At 23.7% G+C, this 17,685-nt stretch overlaps 1 protein-coding gene across 1 annotated transcript; it reads left to right on the top strand.

Annotated features, from left to right (window-relative positions):
• Positions 1-10,064: 10,064 nt before the first annotated feature.
• LOC128965973 (band 4.1-like protein 5) lies at positions 10,065-13,815 on the top strand. The gene is made up of 4 exons (XM_054312771.1): positions 10,065-10,920; positions 10,988-11,336; positions 11,577-11,770; positions 11,992-13,815. Exons 1-4 carry the CDS (start codon positions 10,471-10,473, stop codon positions 13,570-13,572), a joined length of 2,574 nt encoding a protein of 857 aa, XP_054168746.1. The 5' UTR covers positions 10,065-10,470; the 3' UTR covers positions 13,573-13,815.
• The last annotated feature ends 3,870 nt before the right edge of the window (positions 13,816-17,685 follow it).

The following is a 17,685-nucleotide window of genomic DNA, read 5'->3' as shown; positions in this document are numbered from 1 at the left end:
ATATTAATGGTTTTATTAATTGAAATTTTTTTTATTAAAAAATAAAATTCAATTTTAATAAAATGTTTAATTTTGGAATCAAATTTAAAAATAATTTGATGCGGTTTTGTTGGATTATTATCAATAATATGCTATAAATTATTTATAATCAACAAAATTCAGATTTTTTTAAAAATTAACATTAGATAACAAAGAATTAGTTAAATAAAATGTCAAATTTGATAAACATTTTACTTATATTTTTATATAAATTTATAAATTAATAATATTTAATAAATACTGTACACTTAATTAATTAATTAATTATAATTTTAGTATTCTTAAAATGACAATTACTATAAAAATTTTCATTGAAAAATAAATGTTACGATAATACAAATGCTTATAAAATATAATATTTAAAAACAATTGAATACTACATGCTATTTATTAAATAAATAGATATGTTTTATGTGTGAGTGAGTGATTAAGTGAATAAGAGAGAGAGAGAGAGAGAGAGAGAGAGAGAGAGAGAGAGAGAGAGAGAGAGAGATGATATGTTTATGATATGTTATATAAGGAGGTATTCAATAGAAAATTATTTTATTTTTCCGACTGTCTGTGAATTTTATTAAATTATAATATATTTATTAATATTAATAATTATATCGTGATATGAGTTAATTAAATATTTTAAATTATATAAATTCTCATGTTTCCATAAAAATATCTAGTAATAAAATTTATAGAAAATTTTGATAACAATATAATATAATTTAAATATATAAATATCAGGGTTCGGGCAACTTTACAATGAAGGGAAGTTCCTTAATAAAATTCCTCCATTTTTCTCTTCCTTTATCACTAGAAAAGAAAAGATATTTTATTTTTTACAATAAATAGAACACAAAATTCAATATTTTGCATAAAATTTTATTGAAATATTTTAAAATCATTTAATTGATAACTTTTAACAATAACAATACAACATTTGTTATTCAAATCTTATATTATTTAGAGTTAAATAAATTGTAGAACAATGAAATACATGTAAATTCCATATGAATTCCCAGTTGGAAAAATAGGGAGCTTTTGGAAAATTAAACTATGATTGAATTTGGCCGAACCATAATAATATATACTGTAGTGTAACTATAAATATATTGGTCAATATCATGGGTTAATATTTATTTTAAAGTAACAGTAAAGTCAACATCGTTTACATAATACATTAGTTTGAATAATAATTTTTATAACTTTTTCAATAATACAGTACAGTATTGTATAAATTATGTAAATTATTGTGTATTTGTTTTTTATTAACATATGTCATATTTTTGAAATTTATAAAAATTATAGATTGTATAACTTAAATTATCTAAAATTATAATTTAAAAATCAATTAATTTGTTTTTGATTAAATATCAAATACTGTTATATATTTTTAACAGAATAATAAAATTACATTATATTTGAAAATATAAAATTATAAATGTGACTAATAAAATTTTTAATTTAACACTTAACTATTTAATTATTTTATTTAATTAAATTAAAACATTTTAGTTATTTATTTTTTAAAAACATTTGTATTAAAGTTATGCTAAATTAACTAAAATAAATGTTGTTTTAAAAATATAAAATTCTGTCGCATATAAAATAATATATTTAAATTTGTTTTAACATTATAACATATATAAATTAAAATTTTTTATTACAACTTAAATATTATAATAAATAAAAGTAAAAATAATTATATCAAACAATTGTGTAATAATATTATAAATAATTAACTTATTTTTTATAGCAAGAACTACTGATATTAATAAATTTATAATAAACATTGTTTAGCTAAAACTTAATCATTTATATTTTACAGAAATTAAATTTTAATAATTTTTATGATTTTAAATTATGCTTAAAATTATAATATATTATTTTTATGGACTATTGTTTTTATAACAAATAATAATTAAAATACATAATTAATATAATTAAACTAAATTTACAATGAATACGATAACTTTAATTAACAAACACATAATCTGACATTTATTAAACTCAATGTAAGGATTTCCGTGCATTTATTATATTTTCAATAAACTTGAATATTAACAATAATTATTATTTTTATATTAATAGTTTAGAATTATAATAAAAATAAAATAAAATAATTATAATTTATAATAAATTTTTAAATATTGTTGTTAACGCCTTAGATACATATTATTTAACCATTATAATTATTAAATAATTAACAATTAATTGTTTAATTGTCTGTTTAATTTTTAAAAAATCAAAAATAATAATAATAATAACATAATTAATAATCATTTGAAAAGAAAAAGCAAGGTAATCCTTTAAATTATATTAATTATAAAAAAATACTTAAATGTCTAAATATATTATTTATTTTTTAAAATAAAAGTTCTGTTTTTAAAATACAATTAAAAAAGGTGTGAAAAAAGTAATCACAAAAATTGATACAAATGACGATCACTTAATATAAGATATCAAAATGTTATGAAATATAATTACCATAAGTAATGATTTATAGCTTTAATTATATGATATTTCATATTTAATTTATTATTGTTAATGATCACATAAACAGTTTTGAATTTTAATTAATGTTTTTTTCATTCATTGTTATAAACCGATCGGATGGTAATAAAATTATTGAATGATGTGTGGGAATAGTTTAAATATTAACAGGGATTTCATAGATGAACAGGCATTTTGGGGGAAAGGGAGGCAAAAATCACGTAAAATATGATTTTCTTTAAGAATGACGTCAATATATTAACACAATAATTGTATTAAACTCAAAAATTATGAATTAACTGTAAAAAACAATATCTCACGAATTTAAAAATAAAAATCATATTTTAATTATATAAATGTGTAAACAAAATGCATATTTTTACACAATTGTGTGCAAAGAAACATCAGATTTTTTCAAATTAACCCAAATTGCAGTCAAATTCATAAATAAATATTAAGTACTATAGAAATATAAAATAACTTTGAAATTAAATAATTAAAATTTAAAATATATTTATAATTTTTTAGCTTAATAGTGCAGTGAAATTTTTATTTATAAAATCTGATAATAATACTATAAAGTTAAAAATAATCTAAATTTTTATCATATATTATTATTATTAATTGTTAAAATTATTATTTATAATTATTATAAATAATGTTAATTACAAAATGCAAAACTAAATATTTTATAAGAACTAATTAAATTGAATGTAAAATAATTTTTTTAGAAAATATAAATATTTTGATTATTTTTTGAAAATTATAAAATTAGATTTCAATTAGATCTTGCAATCAGACATTATAATAAATATCACAGAAACTATTTTAACTAATTTTAATTTTGTTTGTCTTAAATGAAACATTATTTTCCAATACTAAATTATTAAAAATTTTATTTGTAATTTTAAACATTTGATAGAAATTTATATTTTGTTTAAATAGATTATGTTTTTTATAATAGTGATTGTCAATAAATAATAAATATATGTAAATAAAAAATAATAATTGATCAAATCTAGATATATGTTTCAGTAATTTTAATTTAAATACTTGGTTTTATAGAAATTAAATTTGCTTTTAGTAAAAATTTTATAATCATATAATAAATGTGCTATATATATATATATACTATAAATATACTATAATATACTTAAATATACTGAATTTATAATTTTTATATTAAAGTTAAACATATTTAAATAGATTTATTTGAGATATAATAGTTTAAAACAAATTAATATTTAATTATCACAGAGACAATTGAGAAAATATGCCATTATTTCTCACTAAAAAATCGTTATGACAGGGACTCGAACTCGAGCACATTGTTACATAACTTATAACGTAAACACAATTAAAGTATTATTATTTATAATATGTAAAATTAAATACCAAACCTTAACTTTTAAATATTATAAATTACTTAATTAATACAAAATTATTTATCTATTTATTTTTGATTAAATTTAATTTACAACTTTCAGATCACTTATAATTTATGAAAAATCAATGATTTTTGTTATTATCTTCTTTAATGAAAACCAATTTTTAAATTTAACAAATCTTACGTTTTTAGATAATWACAAGTTTTAGATAAAACATTTTTTATGATTTATACTAAGAAAAATAATCTTTAAGTCAAGACCAACTTATTTAAAAATAAAATTTAATAGTTTTTGAAATATATAATGTTATATTGTATTACATACTTGTTTTAATAACTACTTTTTTAATTACAGTATAAAACAATGTTAATATATTTATGTTTATGTTTATTTTTAATTGTAATTTTAAGTTTTATCTATACTTTATACTATATTTAATGTACTAAACTTATGATTATTAACCAACTTTTTGACAATTAAATGAAATTTTTATAAATGTGTGAATGAAATTTAAGTCTCACAATTGTATTTAAATTTATTGTTAATATTTATAAAATTGTCGACATTGTATATATATTTTAAAAATCACGATTAGTGCTATAATTATTATTATTTATTACAATTTGTAAGTATAGTATTTCTATATTACAATTACAATCACAAACATATTGTATTAGTTTTCTGTTGTGCTAAAAATACTATATTTTTATATAATATGTATTATACTGTATATAATTGATATATAATAACAGTAGTTTATATTATTAAATGCAATAACATAATTGTTTTAATTTATACAATATGTCAGATCTGTTATATAATCTGCAGGTTAATGTACAGTATTTAAATTACTTGTAAAAAATAAAAATAATATTCATTTATTAAAAAGATAAGTTTAATCTAACTATACTTTTAACAATTACTTAGTCCGCAAATGTATTTGAGAGATAAACAAATACTTGTTTAATAGTATATATCGTAATATAAATTATGTTATCATTTAGTCAATATTAAACAATATTCAGTTTATATACAGTATATATTTTATATATATATATATATGTGATTGAATTTCTTATATTTGTGATACAACTAAAATAATTAATATTTAATTATATTGAAATGAAATCATGTCAAATTTTAACTAAAATTACTATTTGCTTAAATAGTAATAATGTTTTAAATTCAAATTAATAAATAAATATAGACTGTATATATGTTACTTGAAATAAATGTAATATTTATCGATTTAATTTAAAAAATATGATACATTCAATATAATTGATGATAAATTTAGTGTAAATCATTATTTAGCCGATACTCACGTATTAATATTTGTGTTGATAAAATAATTTTTTTATATAAACAATGTTATATTACTATTTACTAAATTATTATACTAAGTGTAGATCGATATATAATTTTAGAGTATGTAATGGCAAGTCATTTATGGGAAGTGATTTTTAGCATTAACTTTGTTTCATTATTTTTAAAATAATCAATTTTACCGCATATTTTGTCATTTAATTTGTTTTATTTATTGTATTTAGTGATCTTCAGATTTTTTTTCAAACGTTTTTTATATCTGGTATTGTGTTTAATGTGAATATTTGTATCTGAAAAGTAAATTTTTGTTTTATTTTTTGTCAGATTATATCCTCTCAGCCAATAGTTAGCACATAATTTTGGACTAAACTTTGTGTTTCAGTTGTTTGTCTTATATTTACAAATGCAATGCTAAGTAAAATTGATTTACGACATAAAAATCTTTAGGATTTCTTTTCGACGAAACTTAAAAATCTATATATTTTGTTGTTTCTGATAATAATATAAAGTTTTTTTAACTTTTGGTGAGATTTTTCCCAAATGTTGATATGGATATACATAGAGATCAGTATATAAAACATAAACTATGAAAATATTAAATAATTAATATTTAAAATAAATATATGTTCAATTAATTTTTATCATAACTACTATTTTTATGTTGTCATGTTATTATTATTATATGGCTATTAAATTTTATGAGTGACTTAAATGAATTTGTTCAAGGCAACTTCACCAAAGTTACAAAAGTAAGTGATTAAAAAATTTTATTTATTTTTATTACATTTGCTTTATAATATATATATATATATATATTGTCTTATAAATCATCAAGTTTAATTATTTTTTTTGTTATGTACCATAGATAAATAATTATATAGAAACAATAAAAAATATTTAACTATAATATAACTTGCAATCAAGTATTACTTAAAGATTAATAAAATTTTTATATTATTATTATAAAAATAATTTTAAGATATAATTAATGTTTCACATTTTATTTTAAATAGTAAATTATAATTTTTATATAAAGCTTTACTTAAAAATAATTATCTTTCATCTAAAATTAGTAATTATAACTTATACTAAATTTGATTAAATAAGTAAAGTTTATAAATAAGTTATATATATTGAAATAATTTTAAATTATCGTAAATTCATTAAAATATTATTTATTATATAATATCATTAAATAAACACATAAATCAATAAATATTTTATTAACTTAACATAAAAATAGTGATAAATTATTTCAAGTATTTATTTGATTACAAACAAATGTTAATTATTATCAATAACTTTGCGATTAGCAAAATACTGTATATGTATTGTAAACAAGGATAATAATGTTGTCGGGCTATAGCTTATGTGCTAAAACTTTTGTTAATACATAAAATTGTTAACAATTGCAACAATCATTTATAAAATTTAATGCCTAAAACTAATTGCCAGAAAGACAATTGAATAATGATTTCTATTTGATATTTACAAATTTAATTTAAAATTACTTATTAGCTCATAATAACATTAAATTTTTAAAAATGGGATATCAGTAATTTTGATTTTTTGTTTATTAAATATTTATTAGAAAATTTATTTTATCAATTTTTATGTTAATATATAGTTTGAGAGGCAAAATCAAATATTTGCCATATAATAATTTCAAGGAAAATAAAACATTTAGTTATTATTATTATTATTCAAATCGAGATTTTAAGAAAAATTATTGTATTCAAGAAATTTCCGCTTTTAGCCATAAGAAACAATATTATTATTTATAAAAACCGGATAATAATAATAATAATAATAATGTAATCAAAACAAAAAGGCGACTCAAAGAAAACACAATAGAAGTTATATTATGAATGAAACTCTCATTTTAATAGCATTTTTCTCCTTAATTAAAACTTTATAACAATGAAATTATTTTGTGACTAATTTTTTCTGTACAGAACAATAAAGAAAACTACAGTATATGTAGAAATGTTTTATAAATAAAAATAATTATTATTTTAAAGCAATTATGATATATATAAAAGTGTTGATATCATAAGTATAAGTTTTTTTATATACAAATATTATGTTTTTTATGTGTTGTATAATACTGTATAACTAATAGATAATGATAAGTGTCTTTATATGAAATTTGTAGAGAAGAGCATATAAGCTGTAGGCCAGTGTACTGACCATAATTATAATGGTGTTCACGAGTGAGAGAACCTCCTAATATGAGAGCATATGTATTAAATTTAGTATATATATACAGTATATACTACTATATCATTAAACAGATTCATGCATTTTTAAAGAGCCTGAGATATAAAAAAAAAGTTTGCCAAAAGTCGGAGGAATGCAGTGTTTAATATCAAATTGTTATCTACTTTGACTATATTATAGCAATAGTATAGTATGTATGACTCCAGTTGCTGATTGTCTGTCCCCTATCATTGACATACTACAGGTGCAAAGTTAGCAATAAAAGGTCACACATATTGAATATATATATCCAATATTCAGGTGATTCATTTGACTCATTTATTTCTTTCTTTATATAACTTTCCTATTATTTGGTCTCTCATATGACTGGTGAGAGACACAACCCAAGGCCAGGAAACTGCTATCCATTCATATAATAGAGTAGTTTTGAAGTCATTAGATGTGAGAAATTGCGAGAAAAGGTAACGCTCTGTTCAACACTATATCAACCATGCATTCAAATAATCTCTCTCTCTCTCTCTCTCTCTCTCTCTCTCTCTCATCTAATAAACAGATGCTCTGGTTATATGTAATTATAATATGTTTGCTATTTATTTAAAAGTCTTGTTCCGCGTCGAAGAGTGACATATGAAAGTGAAATTGCATTTAAAAAACTCTTGAAAAAAACTTATCATAAAATACATTAATACTGTCGGCAAATAAAATGAAAATTTCAATCAAACACATCAACAAAAGCTTGGCTTATATGTGACTTATAATAATTATTACAATTATTGCAGACATACTGTACTTTATTTAATAACTACAGTATATACAGTATATTTAGGACAATAGAGTAGTGGTATTAATTTTAATATCTCTCTCTCTCCTAACCAACTATTGATAAGACGAAAGTTGTGTAATAATAAAAATATTTTACTCAAACAATCATTTATCAAACTTCATACACAATTCAATATTAAAAATAAACAAAACTTATTATTATTATAATGTTTTTGTTATTTATTTCTATAAACTATAGTTTTTTAATTTTTGAAATACCCAGAAAATAATATATATTTATCCTTTAATTCATAAATATATAAATATACTCTACAGTATAGTATAATCATTATATAATAAAGATGGAAACCCCTGTTTTTGTGTTGAAGTTTTTATCTTATACTATATGTACATAAATATTCTTTATATATAAATATACAGTATATTTGTTTTCAGATAACAGTTATTAATTATGATATTTAATACTCCTGTATTATCTTTCGATAAGCTTTTAGGTCATAAAATAAGGCAATATATTGTGTTTTTGTAACACAAAATAAAACTCAATTTATTACTATTGTATGATTGAAACAAGTGTTCAGAAAATATTTGCAGAATTAATGATAAAAATATGTTTATTATGAATGATTTAAACCCGCATTTAAATACTGGTATATAAAAGTAAACATTTATTTTTCTAAACTAATTAAATATAAATATATAAAAAGTGAAAGCAATTGACGGCTTTTACGAAAACATATAATTTAAATGATTGAAAACTGTTTTGCCGTATGATTTAAGTTAATAATAACCAGTGATGAACTGTCACGAGTCTTAGACAATATGTTTAATATATAACAGAGTTATTTGTTTTGATGGCACTTAAAGCACGGTTAGCATCCTATGAACGAAAAAGCACAGTCTGTCAGTACCTATCAGTACCTGTTATATACCTGTCCTTTTGGTTGAGAGCCATCTGTTTGTATTGTATTAGCATTGATTGCAAACAATTTTTTCAATCATTTTTCTGCAAAAGTTGTGATCTCTTGAGAGTCAAGAAGTTGTGCTCCAAATCAGGTTTGGCTGGAGTTTAGTGTTGTTTTGAAAAATGTTTGACAAGCAGTCACTTGTTTGCTGAGAGTCAGTATTAGTTGTGCCACAACAGCACTGGTATCTGGCATTACCTCAGCTACAGATAGTCCAGTGTTATTGTCTGGTGTGGTGTACCTTAAGAGCACTCAGACTTGTAATGTATGACAAGTTTTTCTAAAGTCTTATATCAAACCATTGCATATAATCATAAAAAATTGCATAAACTATATGTGCGACGACTACCAGTGCAACAAAAGTCCATTGCCTGGCATTGTGTTCAACAACAGAGAGAGTCATACCTGAGATTATAGCCTTTTGGCACTGTATTACCTGCCAGTGCTGTCTAGAGCTCATAGAGAGCTGACTGTGCATTGCATTGGGTATAGCATTGGTATAGCATTACAAACACTTCAATATGGCTTCAATAAGACTGCCATCAATTCAGTGATAACCAAAACAATCAATACATCCCAACACTTGATGTCAACCACACCAACCATTAACAACATCATTGGTCTTAAACTCGGACCCAACAAATGCCATGACATGTGTTGACAACATTGCTATCATTGACTACCAATTGATGTGTTTTGCGGTTATTGTTGTCATTGAATAACAATATTAATTCAATAATTCATATATTAATAGATGACTTGAAATCAATGTCCAAACCTATTGGCCAATCATTTAGCAGTAATAATGTGCTAAATGTATAACACATTTGACTATTGAATGTGTTTTGTATAACAATTAGTATAATATTTTGATTATAATATTTGCGTCAATCAATACAATAGCAGTAATACTGTAATATTGTATTTGATTTATAAATAGTTGTCATAACTATCAACAAAACGCTTGACTGAAACCAAACTTTTTTTTATGTTATTTAATGAAACAACAAAATCAGTGAAACAGCTATTAGTTTGTCATCAAAAACCCACAAAACATGTCTCAAAACTAATAGTTATTTTAACTTAACTTTACTTTTAGTCACTAAAAAGCAAACACTTGTTGCGTGTGTTTTGTGTGTTATATATCCGACTATTAAGACACTTGTTGTACACTAAATGTATTGATTAGTTGATCCAATCGACAGTTAATTGGATCCATTAGTTGATAGTGTTTGAAGTGATTTAGTAAATAAACTGAAGAAGTAATGCTTCGTTTCTTTTCCAAACGATTTCGTGTTAACAGACATGATATCAATCGCCGAAACGATGCCAATCGCTGGTCATCGGGAGCACAATCTGGTCAGCAGTCAGCTACTGGTCAGCAACAGGTGCCGACTAATCTCAAGCATTATATTCATTGCAAAGTATTACTTTTGGACGGAACCGATGTCTCATTGTTTATGCCGAAGAAGTCATTGGGCGGGGAATTGTTTGACGAGTTATGCGATAAGATATCACTGACTGTCGAGAATGACTACTTTGGTCTCCAATACACTGATATGACATCGCAGTCGCATTGGTTGGACTACACCAAAGAGATCCGAAAACAAGTCAAAATTGGTCCGCCATTTACTTTCCGTCTTAGAGTCAAATTTTATTCATCGGATCCAAACAATCTTAAAGACGAGTACACAAGATATTTGTTTTTTCTTCAGGTATTTCTTGCATTTATCACTTGTTTTGTACAAAAGTTGTGCTTATTTTGTATTATTTTGATGACAGTTAAAGCAAGACATCCAAACGGGTCGTCTCCCGTGCACTGTTGAGGTGGGATCTGCTTTGGCCGCACTATGTCTTCAGTCAGAATTAGGTGATTACGATGAGTCCGAACACAACTTGACTCTCATCTCTGAGTTCAGATTTGTTCCGACTCAGACTGAAGAACTCGAAGATCAGATACTCAAAGAGTGGAAAGCATTGAAACCGAGTCCGAGTCCAGACATGAATTCAGCCAATAATAAGGACAAACCCGAGACGACAATGCCTATGGACTCGGCCACTGCCGAAGCTAATTACCTAAATAAAGCCAAATGGCTTGAGATGTATGGCGTAGATATGCATATAGTGCTCGGTATGTATGGTCTCAGTATTACTACTCTTAACACCGAATCTGACATTATTTTCACTATTGTTTTATATAACTATTGTTTAACATATGATTGATTTCAAGTACAGTATATGTTATGTTATGTTTTAATTATAACAAAAAAAAATTCAATTCAAAACATTATTATTATTATTAGATATATTGTGTTATTGTATATCAATCTATAACTTGTTTATTGTTTTTATTGTAACCGCAAAACAATAGGAAAAGATGGCAATGAATACAGTTTGGGATTAACTCCGACCGGAATTTTAGTATTTGAAGGCAAAACAAAAATCGGACTTTTCTTTTGGCCAAAAATAACTCGACTCGACTTTAAGGGCAAGAAATTGACATTAGTTGTGGTCGAGGACGACGATGAGGGCCGGGAACAGGAACACACATTTGTCTTTAGACTGGTTAGTAATACAGTATAATATTTATATTTGTTAATTAGGCATACATTGCGCGAATGTACTGTATATTTATGATATGATATTAAAATATTTGATATTATACAGTATTATAATAAATGATTGCGATTACTATCAAATTGTGTCGACAAAACAATGTAAACAAAACTAACAAAAATGTTAAATATTTTTTTTCTTATTTGATTTACTCCTCCTATTATATGAAGCATACGGCAAAAATAAGTAAACACTTGTGGAAGTGTGCTATAGAGCACCACACCTTCTTTCGGCTTAAAACTACGGCCCAAACGGGAAGTGCTAAACAACGGCAAAACTTTGTCCGAATGGGATCAAGATTTCGGTATTCGGGACGAACTGAATTCCAGACTCAAATACAACAGCAAAGAGTCGCACAGTTAGCACAACAACGAAAATTCGAGAGACGCCCGTCTCAGAGGTATACCAGTCGTCGATCAACTGTTCGACAACCAGACAGGTTTAATAAGACTACAAACGATTCGACAAAAGCTAAAACTACTGTTACATCGAGTTTGACAAATACCACAACAACAACAACAACTACTACTACTACTGCTACTTCTAATACTTCCACTACTAATACAACAACGACCACAACTACACATATAGCACGTCCTCGTCTTAAACCAGTGCCTCCAGTGGTACCGCCCACAGCTGAAGAACGTCTTGATAATTTAATTAAGTCGTTAACTAAGGGTGAAACCACTCCAACTGCCAATGAGTTACTTCCCGGACAGACCAATACCGATACAAAGGCTTCGTCGACATCAAAGACAAACTCAATTTCCGATGACATGGAAGACGCCATTTCTAAACTTAAAAATCTAGACTCAGTTTCTAATTGTTCTTCTCATTCAAACAAATCACAAATGAATGGTAAGACACCGCAAATAAATTGCAAAAGTGCTTCATCGAGTGCCGGTGCCGTCCAGACCATAGTTGTCGGTCCATCAATAATAGTGCCAAACAATCAAAACACAAATGTTGTTTCTAAACCCAAGATAGCTATTCCTGACATGAAATGCAATATTTTAAAGGCTAAAGAAGCTAATCTACAGAACCAACCTCTCAAACAAAAAGCCAAATGTGGTACTTGTAATACAGCAGCTCATGAGGAAGACACTAACACTGCGTCTTCATCGCCAATTGTGACCATCACTAATGGTCATAACCACAGCCACATTAAAAACGAACACAAAATAATTAAAGAAAAACCTGATGAACACCGACACCAACCACAACAACATAACGATGATGAAGACGAAGACGATGATAATGTCCCACTTCTAAGCGTTGATGATATCAATAATATAACTGTTATACCTGTAAACAATGGTATAGTTACTAATGGGAACTCTAACTGTGATTCAACCAAAAATAGTAAAATAGAGGATAAAGAAAATCAGAAAATAAATGAAAAACAAATATTGAAGACATCAAAGACATCATCGAAAGTGACAACAAAGACAACTACTAACGCATTGAAATCAGCTTTGAAAACGCAACCTAAAGAGGAAGTGTCTAAAGAAGAGGTACCCAAAGAGGAAGAGCCAGGTGTGGACAGTGATGTCGACTCCACTTTGGTTGAGACATCATTTGCATCATCTAATCCGGTCACCCGTTCGTTGTCGACGGTCACTGCCAAAGGCAAAGACAAAGAGGTTAAGAATAAAGAGACAAAAGTCAAAGATCATGGATCCAACACTAGAAGGAGTACTTCAATGAACTCAATGCAGACCAGGAGGACAGTAATGACCACTGAGTTGTAAAGATTGACTGATTGACTGACTGACAAACTTCTTAAGTAAATGATTCAGATATTTAAATGACTGAAATTTCAATGACCGGTATTTTAAGCATTCCATTCATTAGTATTTATAAACAATTTATTATTATTATTCAAATAACACAAAAATGCAATTTTCATATATTATAACTTTTATCAACACTTTTATCACATTTCAAAATCCATTTTATTTCGGACCAGTTGTGAAACATTTTTAAAACACATTAAGAGCTTATAAAGTATTTATACAGTATATTATTATTATTATTATATAATTTTAATTCAAATTTTTCCAGTATATAATAATTACAATATTAGGTACTGTATTACCGTAATATCTATCCATATATATATATATTATATTATATTAAGTTTTTAAAACACTTTATTTTTTGAACTAAATTTAATTTATTTTATTGTTGTTTCCAAAGCATGATGATTATTGCAATTTTATACAAATTTGATTTAAATCTGCTTTTATATTGTTTGTCTTATATCAATGTTTAATTATATAGTTTAATTTTGATTTTATTTAATATATATATATATATATATATTGTTTATTTTAGTCTCGTTTCTATGCATTTCTAAACACTGCTAGTTTTGTTATTATCTCTCAAATGTAACTTATTTTGTATTATAATAAACAGATATATGACTGACTAGTATTAAAATTGTGATTTTTTAGCTGAATATTGCGTTAAGTATTTTCAAACTATATTTCCATATCTTTATAATAAGCCTACAGTATATCAATAATGAAAATTAACGCAAATATATGGCTAATGGTTTTATATTTTTTGACAATTAATATGTAAAGCAAATTTAAATTGTGTTAACATTTAATAAATTTTTCATTATTTGTAGAAATATATATTTATAATAAAAATTGTATTATTTTTTTAATAACTATTTTTTAAATTAAAAACATCTTTTGATTACATTTTAAATAAATGATTATTTTGAATAAAATAAAAACTATATTTATTGTTTAAAAAAGATATTTGTTAATTAAATGTGTTTTAAAATGATATTAATAAATATGTTATATAAATGTATTTTTTTAAATGTATGTAATGTATGACATGATTTGCAATCTGACAAAAACATGAGTTTTCAATGCCTTTTCCTAAATAATTGACATAAAATATTTTCACTTAATTTCATATATAATATATGCCATAAAAGCTATTCAACATTAAGTCATAAATTATTATCTCAACTCATTTTCTAAATATAATTACAATACAATACTGTACTGTAATTGACCACAAATTATAGTTTTTAAAAAATAATAATTACTTTCCATTATGAATGCATATAACTAAAAATATCTAAAATTATTATTTTTTAAATCATATTTAATACAACAAATTAATGGAAAAAAGGTAGGAAAAGATATTTGATAAGTGAAATTATCAACAAATACTGCAAAATATCTAATTTCAAATATACTTTATATATTTCTATAGATTTATTGTACTGTTTTTTGTAAGTATAAATTAATGTAGTTTTGTGATAACATACAGTAATACAGAGTACTGATGTCAACACTATTTTGTAAAAAAGTTTTAAATATCGGTTTTGAATGTTATAATTGTAACTATTATAGAGTTTTATATATCGTATTTCATATTAAAAATTATATATTTTTTATATTATATTGCATTTCATAAAATATTGCAAAAGTCGAGATTTATTTGATATTTGTGTTTTAAATAAAAAAATATGTTTATAAAATATTTTGATGTTTTAATAATATTTTTTTGGAGTTTAATAACAGAGATCGACTGTAAAGATAAAAAGTATCCGAAATAGGAATTTAAAGTCATTAATAACATTATAACTATTGAGAAGAATATGTGGCACAAAGTGTCAAACTTTTGTGTTGAAAATGTTTTAGTTATTTATATATTAATATATATTTAAAGCTAAAGTTGGGATCTGTTGGATGTGTGATCTCTTAACTCACAAGTTATTGTAATTTTGTGGGGAAACTGGTTCTACACATACAGTCAATCGGTGTTATCATCAAAAATGAGGTCAAAATTAAAGTACAGTATCTTTCAATACAACATTCAATAAATTTTAATTTTCAATATACAGTATTTAGTGGTCTATGAGTGAAGTTTACTGAAATCATGAAGTATTTTGTTATGACTAGTATTTAAATTGAAATTATATTATATCATATGCTGATAATGACATTTACATAACATTTTAGACATTAACTAAATAAATTAAATATCATTTGAGTATTTGAATATGTAATAGATTATTTAAAATGAAGCCATTAATGAAATTGATTTTAAATGTATATACTGTATGTTTTTAGCAAATATTAATACATTGTATCATTAAATGATAATATTTTGTATATTTGAAATTTTAAGGCAATAAAAATTTACTTTCATTAAAAAGTATATAATTATATTTATATAGTTTGTACAATATATGTAACAATTAAAAGATAACATTTAAATATTAACACAATTGTTAAAAGGAAATCTTTTATATAAAAAGAATTCAAATATTATTTTTATTTAAAAACTATTATTTTAATGCAAAATAATAATAAAAACATACTTTTATTTGTTGGACTAAATCCAAGTAAATGTTTTGTGCTTATATTTGGCTCACATTTTATTATTTTTCATTATTACTGTATTATAATTACATGAATTATGCAATTAATTGTATTATATGCAAATTGTATTGGATATGAATTACATTTTATCCAAATATATATAATACGGTATATAATATGGTTAATTTTTCAATTGTTAAATTATATATGTAATTATTAAATTTTAAATAATAATAAGTATGTGTTTTCACTTATACTTATTAAATAGACCAACCTATTTTAGTAAATATTAAATATTATATCACATGATATAATATAATAACTAGAGTTATGTTTCTTCGGGAATTCCCGAAAATTTAATATTCATTAAATCGTCGGGAATTTAATATTTATAGAAATATGGCAACATTTTAAATGAAATTAACGTCTATTGTTTTTCCCGATTTTCCCGATTTTTGTTGTTTTTTGAGAAAATCCCGAAAAACCCCGAAAAACAGTATTTAAGTGTGTTTTTTCCCGAAATTCGCTAAATATTGATTAACAAAAACTAAATATATAGTCAATACAACATTAGCAACAAATTCAAAACTATATTAACTTAAAAAGCAATGAAAGTGACGCAAGCGTACATAAAAATCACAAAAAATATTGTAATTATTATTTGATATAAAAAACTGTAATTTTGTAAAATATTATATTTAAGTATAATATGAAATATTTGTATTTTTAGTAAACAATGGGTAAAACAAAGAGTAGTTTAAAATCTAAATTAAATTTATTTTTAAAATCAAATAATGAATTAAAAGTTGAAAATGAATGTGTATTTTGTATGGTTTGTGTGAAACAAATAATTATTTCCGAAAGTAAATACAAATGCCGTATCAATGAACACATGTCGAGTGCATCACATCTTAAACACCGAGAGATTAAAGCAAAAGGTGATCAAAAAAGACAACAATTGCTATCAGAATCAATTAAAACGTTAAATCAGAAAAAAGATACTGAAGACTATTTTACAATGCGATTGACTGAAACACTCATTAAATCAAACATACCTTTTCATAAAGTAATGTCTCCGGCATTAAAAGGATTCATTGAAGAATTTGTTTTAAAAGTGGTACCAAATCAGACAACACTTAAACGATATGAAAAGCCATTATATCTAAAAGCTATTGATAATATCAGAAAAATTGTTGCCGAAAATTATGTATATTTTATAATAGATGAAACAAAAGATAGTTGCGATCGAAAAGTGTTTAATATAATGGTTGGTATATTAAATGGCGAGTATAGTAAACCAATGATAATTGATGTCGAGTTCATTGAAGACACTAAACATAACACAATTCAAACTGCATTTTTAAATGCTTGTCAAATACTTTGGCCTCAAGGTATACAATATAATAAAGTGTTACTTTTAGTCACAGACGCCGCATCATATATGAGGACAGTTGGTACCAATTTAAAGATTTTTTTCCCGAAGATGTCTCATATAACATGTGTTGTTCA

Source organism: Oppia nitens, unplaced genomic scaffold (assembly GCF_028296485.1).
Source record: "Oppia nitens isolate AA-2021 unplaced genomic scaffold, nextdenovo-longstitch-racon4-pilon3 scaffold10_pilon_pilon_pilon, whole genome shotgun sequence".
NCBI lineage: Eukaryota > Metazoa > Arthropoda > Arachnida > Sarcoptiformes > Oppiidae > Oppia > Oppia nitens.
This window is presented reverse-complemented; position numbering and strand designations above follow the sequence as displayed.

Bases quoted from the DNA above. Each gene is read 5' to 3' on its own strand.
- LOC128965973 (XM_054312771.1), top strand. From the start codon at position 10,471: ATGCTTCGTTTCTTTTCCAAACGATTTCGTGTTAACAGACATGATATC. The intron at 10,921-10,987 runs GTATTTCTTGCA...TTTTGATGACAG, and splicing joins GATATTTGTTTTTTCTTCAG to TTAAAGCAAGACATCCAAAC. The intron at 11,337-11,576 runs GTATGTATGGTC...GCAAAACAATAG, and splicing joins AGATATGCATATAGTGCTCG to GAAAAGATGGCAATGAATAC.